The 8774-nt window shown below is 39.6% G+C and overlaps 1 protein-coding gene across 1 annotated transcript in view; it reads right to left on the bottom strand.

Moving 5' to 3' along the window:
* Positions 1-8774, bottom strand: part of Pitpna (phosphatidylinositol transfer protein alpha) — a 38684-nt gene that overhangs the window by 9319 nt on the left and 20591 nt on the right. The window contains exons 7-10 of the mRNA XM_015501025.1: positions 6528-6611; positions 3112-3189; positions 2852-2962; positions 1791-1913 (exon numbers count right to left, since the gene is read on the bottom strand). Of these exons, the coding sequence (XP_015356511.1) occupies positions 1791-1913; positions 2852-2962; positions 3112-3189; positions 6528-6611 (396 nt within the window). The remainder of the gene's footprint in view (positions 1-1790; positions 1914-2851; positions 2963-3111; positions 3190-6527; positions 6612-8774) is intronic.

Raw genomic sequence — 8774 nt, 5'->3', positions numbered from 1 at the left:
TATAAAACAATAATTGTAACAGCTATAAACATACCCCTGGCTAAGCCTAACAAAAGAAATGTAAAAGTAATGCAAGTGTGTGAATTATATTCCAATAAAGCCCTTGCAAAAAAAATTAACACAGAAAATACGTAGTCATAGAAATGCTTAATGTAAAACTTTGATACATATATTTCAAAATATTTTAATTAAAAATTATACTTTGCTCACTATTATGAAATCTTCTTTTTTGGATGGTCATGATATTGAGACTCTTTCCCAAATCAAAGAAAATTAAAAATCATTAATATTTCTTTATATGGATATTCCATAATTCATCAATTTTTTTAATCTGTTGCTGGGCAATTATAGCATTTTCAACTGTTTGATGTTAAAAGCAGTGAGGTAGAAATATTGTCAGATTATTTCTGTCAGATATAATTCTTGAAGAAAAACTGGATCAAAGAAAATAAACATGCTTTAATGTACATGTTAATGAAAAAGTTACAGCAATTTAGATCCTGAATTCATTTTCATATACCTTGATAAGTGATAATTTCCAACTTAGAAATTATCTTTTATGCCTTTGCCAAGTAAAAATTGTTACCTCATGATTATCTCAAATTTCACTTCTTTAATTAGTAGTGTATTTCAATAATTTTCATACACGTTCTCAAAATATGGGTTTTTACTTGCCTATTCATATCCTTTGCCCAATTTTCTACTGATATGTTTCTTCAAGTGTTATCAAAAGATACATCTAGTTTGAATATGCTAAGCAGATTGAAGCATATGTACTATCTGCTACAAAAGAAGATTAAGATTTCAGAGCATACATTTTCATGTCATTTGTATTGCTATAAAGCTGTGGCTTGGTTTATGGGGGCTGGGGATATAGCTCAGTTGGTAGAGGGCTTGCCTTGCAGGCACAAGGCTCTGAGTTCAATCCCAGCGCCATACACACACAAATGAAATAAATAAAGTCACACAGCTGGCCAGTGATTAAAAAAAAAAAAAAAAAAAAAAAAAAAGCTGTGGCTTTGGGTCACACATTGGGCTTTCCTGCTGCCTCTATCACCTGCAGACCCAGCACAGCCACACTGAGCTCCCAGAGCCTCTTCCCTTGGCTGACAGTTGACAGTGCCTCCTCATAGGACTTGTGATGATGGCACTAGGTGGTGTATGTAAAAGCCCCTAGAACAGTGCTTAGCACACAGGGGAGAGTGCCTGTTATTCACTGACCACCCCCTCTAAATAGGCTTCTCAGGGAAACCTCCCTAAATGAGGTATAAGGGCTGGATCTCCAGATTCCATGAAGTAGATAGCCCTTCTTCTATGCCAAGGCCAAAAAAAAAAAAGCAAAAGCTCCAAACTCTAAAATTAGCTCAAAACAACCATACAGAGCAATGAGCTTCTGTGAGTGCTATTGCTGTCCTCTGTGGGTATTGTGGGTGGTATTTGTGGTTCAGCCCAACTTGCCTCCTACCAGGGTCACCTCCAACTCTGCAGCTCAGCATGATCCTTCACCTGGCTCTGAAGTCACTATAGTGACTGTATCATTCCCTTGGCACTTGGCATAGATGACCTTATTTGTCTCTATGGATATGCCAAGACCTTAACTAGACTTCACATTCAAGAACATGGGCTATTTTCTTCCCTGTGGTTCCCATATTGCCTGGTAATTCATCTTACCTTTAGCAGACTAGAACTACAGGGCAGTGGCCCTTAGTGAAGTGTCCCAGAATGACAGTTTCCCTAATATTCACAGATTTCTCTGAGAGCTGCAGAGTCTCCCCTGGGATCCCACTCACCTCATCTAGCTGTCTCTTCGTCTCTTCTTCCATCCTTCGAATGTCGTCCATGGTCAGATCAACCCACTTATCAAGCCAACAGAACAGCTGCCTGTGGAAATTTGTAAACAGACGCTTCTCTTGCTATAAAAAGGAGGGAACCAAGTTAGAACAAGAAGAGGAAAGCCACTGCTACCGCCCTCCTCGCCACAATCTCCATGCTAACAACCATATTTTACTGGGGAGGAGTGATATCTGGATGACTTATCTGGATTAGCCATAGGTCAGTGACCTTTGCCTTCATGTGTTAAACAGGTAAGGCTTCAAGCATGAGGGAGCCCCCAAGAAAGGATAGATGCCTACTTTGCAGCTAGGCCCCTTGCCCCAAATACTATCAACAGGCAGCCTATGATCATGCTCCTAGTCAAACTAAGGCCTCCAAGCAACTGTCAGACTTCCTCCTTATCTTTGGTGCCTAATGCTAGGTGTTTTGTTTTGTTTTAATTTATTTTTTAGCTTTTGGCGGACACAACATCTTTGTTTGTATGTGGTGCTGAGGACCGAACCTAGACCGCACGCATGCCAGGCAAGCGTGCTACCGCTTGAGCCACATCCCCAGCCCCTAATGCCAGGTTTTAACTGGCCAACAGCTATGAATTGTGACCCAAGAGTATGTGTCTAATTCAGAGAATTAAAAGACTATAAAATTGCTTAGGTCTGCCCAGTTGAGTAACTTAGGGCACTAGAGAATTTGGCTCACAGTACCTCTTGCCTTTTGGCTTCAAGAAAAGAGAGACTGAGTTTTATTTTTAGTTCAATCACAGCAAGACCCTTTCTGTTTCCTTCTTTTTCCTTGGTTTCCTTCCCTGTTGCATGTGATGCCCTGAGATGGACAACATTAAACTGTAAGACAGTTACATGCAAGGGAAAATGGGGATCTAAAAAATTAAACTGTGAAATATTATTATGCTGGCAACCTATAACACAGGTCACCGTGTGTCGTATGATCTTTTCTTGTTGGGCCAAACATCCACCACACACACACCACACACACCCCTCACCTTGTCACCCTTGTCACTTACCTTATGTATAAAATTTTCCACTTTGTTCTGCAGGCCCCACCACTTGAACTTGACAGTAACCAGTTTGTATGCACACATATATGGGCAGTCTTTCTGATTTACAAGTTCTTGCTGCATTAGAAACACAGCCAGAGGCAAGCCAGTAACTAAGAGGAAAGACCTTAGGCTGTAGGGTAGACCAGCCCCAGCCATTCCCTCCTCCATGGGGAGGCCCACCCACTCTGTGCCCGGCCCCCTGGTGGTAAAGATGTGAACTGCACCTTCCAATTTGGGCCCAAGGGTCCGCGGCCTGTTTTGACAGATTTAAATTTTGCAGGGTCTTCCTCTGCCTTGTAATCCTGAGAAGTTGTGGAATAAGGGTTAGAGGGGAAGGGAAAAAGAGAGAAGGAGAGAGGAAGATGTCAGATTTTCATTAAAGTATACTTCATATCAGGTCTTGATGCTGCTGGCATATAGCAAATAGGGGAAAATGTTATAAACAAGATGTAGAACTGTTTACATTTGCCTTAGAGCAGAATTCCATGTAATTGTTTTCTGCCAGGGTTTGTTTTCAATTTTACCAGTATAAAACTGTCACCAGATTTTCTGAGCAGGCACGTATTTCCAATTTTAAGACAGATTTTCAAACCTGGGTAAGTATCCAAATTGTCAGGGAAGACTTTCAAGATACAGATTTCTGGGTCACCCTACCTAAAACCTAGTGACTAAAATATCTGCAGGTGAGGACAGCAGCATGGATTTGCTTTCTTTCTTTGTAATCCCTGAAGGTAATTTTAAAACATAGCCATAGCTCAGGACAACTGGCCGTCATTTCTGAAATCTTGTCTAATCTCCACTTGTTTTAATAAAATTACTATTAGAAGCGTTCACTGTCTAGGACCTATCCTTGTGAACATTACTGGTCAGTCTCACTTCACTGACTTATTTAATTTTTAAATTTAAACTAAAATTTTAATCTGATGCATAAAAACATAAAATTACACATATTTATGGATGCCATGTGATATTGATACACTGTATACTGTAATGTTTGAATCAGATTGAACCTATCTAGGTCCTTAAACATGTATAATTTCTTTATGGTCAAAACATTCAAGCGGGCTGGTCACAGTACCACATGCCTATAATCCCAGGGCTGAGGAAGCTGAGGCAGGAGGATCTCAAATTCAAAGCCAGCCTCAGCAACTGTGAAGCATTAAGCAACTCAGTGAGACCCTGTCTCTAATCAAAATACAAAATAGGGCTGGAGATGTGGCTCAGTGGTTGGGTGCTGCTGAGTTCAATCCCCAGTACCCACCCACCCCTGCAAAAAAAAAAAATTCAAACTCCTTTCTTCTAGTTTTTCGAGATATACAATACACTATCATTATCCATAGTCATTCTACTGTGCACGCCAGAACCTCTTATCCTACATACTACAACTTAGTCATTGATAATCTCTTTCCATTCCTCCCTCCCCAACATCACTGATTCATAATACAATCAATTCTCTGTGTTAATTAATCACAACAAAAGTTTAATTTTGAGCTGGAACTCCACATTGACTAATGTGGGCTCAGGAAAAGCAAACTTAGTATACTATCTTAGTATTTACTTGATGAAAATAACAAAGATAATATCACACACACACACACACACACATACCTGCACACACAGTCTTTTCCCAAACTATGGGGATTATTTGTGTATTCAAAATAAAAATAAAAACCTCTACCCTACCACTACCTTCCTTTCACACACAGACACTCTTTTTTTTTTTGTGGTACTGGGAACTGAATTCAGGGCCTGGTGCATGCTAGGCAGGCACTCTACACTAAGCTACATCTCCAGGTCTCCTTCTACTCTTAGAACCAGAGTTGACAAAATAGTCAAAAAACCTTAGTTTTTGCTAGTTTAGTGTTTGAGAAATACTTGGGTATGTTCAGTTTGAGAAAATTCATCAGGCTGTACATTTATGACATATTCATCTGGCTAGTCATACTTCAGTTAAAAGCTTTTTGAAAAATTAACCAATCTTTTGAGCACGGGGTAGGGATGTTAGCAAGGAAGCACAAGATGGTTTTCTTATCTTTTTGGAAATGCACAAAGTGAATTATCTAAAGTGCACACAGTGACCACAGGAAAGAGGTATCAGACCCCTGGATACAAAAAAGCAAACATTTACTCCCTATCAATGGGCAGAGTTAAATTCCTGTCTCATGATTCCAACAAGTTCTCTGTCAAAAAAGAGCAGTAATGAGTGAAGGGGCATCAAACCCTTCTATTCCCTAAATAGATACTTCCTGGGAGCACAAGGGTAAACAAGCTGGACAGACCTGGTTCTTGTCTCTTCAAGCTGTGGTCTAGTAGTGGACCAACCTTTTCCAGCTAAAATATTTGTTACTCTGAAAAGCTACTACCAGCTTCTTAAGACAGGAGATAAGTCTTTTCCTATATTCTGTTCCTCTCATTGGGAACATACAGAACCTAAGAGGGTACTCCAAACAGGCAATAAATGTTTTAAAATTACTGGATTCAAAAAATAAATCTGAAAACTAGTGCCTTGATTTTTCAGGTTAAACATCATTTCAGCAGGTCAAAACACTCTACCAATGGCATCTACACTGTCTAATAATAACTTCCAGAGGCCAAACAGGACACATAAATTTGGGCTGCTATTTCCCCAGTGGCATCCCCAACTCAAGACAAGGGGGGAATTCTAAATTCTAACTTTAAAAATAAAACAAATAAACTGGGCATAGTGGCACATGCCTATGATCCCTGCTAATTGGGAGGCCAAGAGATCAAAAGTTCAAGGCTGGCCTTGGCAACTTAGACCCTGTCTCAAAATAAAAAGGGTTGGAGATGTAGCTCAGTGGTAGAGTTCCCTGGATCCAATTTCTAATCAAAAAATCCCTAACCACAAAAATAAATAAATAAACAAAACAATGCAGGGAATGGTGGCAAACACATGTAATCCCAGCTACCTGGGAGGCTTAACAGGAGGATCAAAAGTTCAAGGCCAGCCCAGACAACTTAGTGAGAGCTTATCTCAAAATAAAATAGATGGACACAGTAGCACACGCCTGTAGTCCCAGCTTGAGAGGCTGAAGCAGGAAGATCACATTTGAGGCTAGCCTTGGCAACTTAGTGAAACCCTGTCTCAAAATAAAAAAGCCAGGCATGGTGGGGCACACCTGTAATCCCAGCAGCTTGGGAGGATGAGACAGGAGAATTGCGAGTTCAAAGCCAGCTTCAGCAAAAGCGAGGCACTAAGCAACTCAGTGAGACCCTGTCTCTAAATAAAATACAAAACAGGGCTCGGGATGCGGCTCAGTGGTTGAGTGCCCCTGAGTTCAATCCCTGGTACCAAAATAAATAAATAAATAATAAAATGTTGGTGAGGGGTTGGGGGGTATAATACAGTAATATTAGAGTAGTAGAGTGATCCTGGGTTCAATTCCCAGTACCAGGAAAAAATAATTAAATATTTTAAAATTTAAAAAGGGACCAAGGATATACCTCAGTGGTAGCATTTGCAAGGTTCTGGTTCAATCCATAGTACCATAAAAAAATAAAATAAGTAAAACAGCAAACAATAAAAGAGAGAACTTCCTTTTGAGCCACGTTTGATATTGTTCCCTGGTTTCTCTAATAGAAGTCACTTCTACATCCAACATCTTTAAGTAGTTCTTACCTTGCTAAGTACTTGACTTCGATCTGCAATGTCTATATATATGGCTTCCACATGTTTCCATGCCTCAGGCTCCAGTTTATGCACCTGCAGGAAGAAGGGGATTTCCTTCAGGCCATATGTATAAGATATCCATAAACATAAATGAATTTTGTGTTTATACTTGGGTCCCATCCCCAAGATATGTTATTATGTATATGCAAATATTCCAAAATCTGAAATCTAAAACACTTCTGGTCCAAAGCATTCCAGATAAGGAATAGTCAGCCTGTACAAAGTTATGCAAAGGAGCTGGGTACAGTGGTATATACTTATAATCCCTGGCAATTTAGCAAGATCTTGTTTCAAAAAAGATTTTTTTAAAGGATTGGGGGTTGTAGCTCAGCATGTTTGAGGTCCTGGATCCAATCTGCAACATCACCAGAAAATATACATATAGGAATAGGACACTGGATTTTAAGTACACATAAATTAGAGAATGAAGCTGATTTTTTCAAGCTAAGTTCCACTTCCACAGGTCAAAATATCCTTAGGACTCCTAGGTGCATTTTAGACCTATCCCAGCACTACATTGTTTCCTCATGTTCCCCTTAGTAAAGTCTAAATATTTCTGGAGATGTTGCCTGCTTAGCCACACATGCTTATTTTAATCATGCTGTACAGGTACATAGTATGAAATTATAACACAAATTCAAAATGTATGGAAAGGATACAATGAAGAGTAACTTTCTTGCTTGTCCCCCAGGCCCACTCTAGTATAGACACTGTTGCTACAATCAATCCCTATGCACAGTTTTTATTTTTAATACAAACACTAGAACATGTACACATTTGTTAGTATCTTGCTTTTTTCATTGAACAACATATATATACTTTTTAAAAAAAATATATTTAGTAGTTGATGGAACTTTATTTTATTTCTTTATTTATATGCAATGCTGAGAATCAAACCCAGTGCCTCACACTTGCAAGGCAAGTGCTCTACCACTGAGCCACAATCCCAGCCCCTGAACAATATATTTTTATTGGTGAATAATTACACATAATGGTGGAATTATGCCATACTTGTACATACACATAACATACTTTGATCAATTTCATTCCCCAGTTAACTTCCCTTTCCCTCTCTCCCTTCCTTCCCCTAAACAACAAGCTTGAGGATTGTTCTTTATTGTCTTTTTATTTTTGATTTTTGATTCTGGGGACTGAACCCAGGGATGCTTAACCACTGTGTCACATCCCTGGCCCTTTTTATATTTTGTTTTGAGACAGGGTCTTGCTAAGTTGCTGAGTTCCTGAGGCTGGCCTTGAGCTTGTGATCCTCCTGCCTCATACTCCCGAGTCACTGGGATTACAGGCATGAGCCACCATGCCCAGCTCTTGTGTTGTTTTTAATCTTTGGTTACACAAAGAATGCTATAATGGCCAGGCATGATGGCACGCATCTGTAATCCCAGTGGCTTGAGAGGCTAAGGCAGAAGGATCGAGAGTTCAGAGCCAGCCTAAGCAACTCAGTGAAACCTAGTCTCTAAATAAAAATACAAAAAAGGGCTGGGGATGTTGCTCAGTGGTTAAGTGCCCCTGGGTTCTATCCCTAGTAAAAGAAAAAGAAAAAAAAAAATGATGCTATAATGTATTTCTTTGTGTATGTTATGACACATATGTGAGAAAATAATTGTCTAGTAAATTCCTAGATAGGGAATTGCTAAGGCAAAGGATAGGTGTATTTTAGCTGGGCACGATGGCATGTACCCATAATCTCAGCTACTTAGAAAGCCAAGGTGGGAGTATTACAACTTTGAAGCCAGTCTGGGCAATTCAGTGAAATCCTGCCTCCAAATAAACAAACCCCCAAACAAACAAACCCACAAAAAACAAAAAGAGCTGGGGGCTAGGGATATAGCTTAGTGGTACAGCACTTGCCTAGTATGCACAAGGCCCTGAACTGGGAGAAGAAAAAAAAAAAATGTGTATTTTAAAATTTGTGTTCTATAGAAGCTATAATTTATTTTGTTTTGTTTTGTTTTATGCAGCTGGAGATCAAACCTAAATCTTTATGCATGCTAGGCATGCTAGGCAAGCCCTCTACTACTGAGCTACATCTCCAACCCAGAAGCTGTAATTTTGTTGTTTTAGAAATACCACTCCAGGCCTGCAGATATAGCTCAGTTGGTAGAGTGCTTGCCTTGCATACACAAGGCCCTGGGTTCAATCCCCAGCACCACACAAAAAAAAAAAAAAAAAAAAAAA

This window comes from Marmota marmota, unplaced genomic scaffold (genome assembly GCF_001458135.2).
Source record: "Marmota marmota marmota unplaced genomic scaffold, marMar, whole genome shotgun sequence".
Taxonomy (NCBI): Eukaryota; Metazoa; Chordata; class Mammalia; order Rodentia; family Sciuridae; genus Marmota; species Marmota marmota.
The sequence above is the reverse complement of the archived record's forward strand: the minus strand, read 5'-3'. Positions and strand labels throughout refer to the sequence as shown.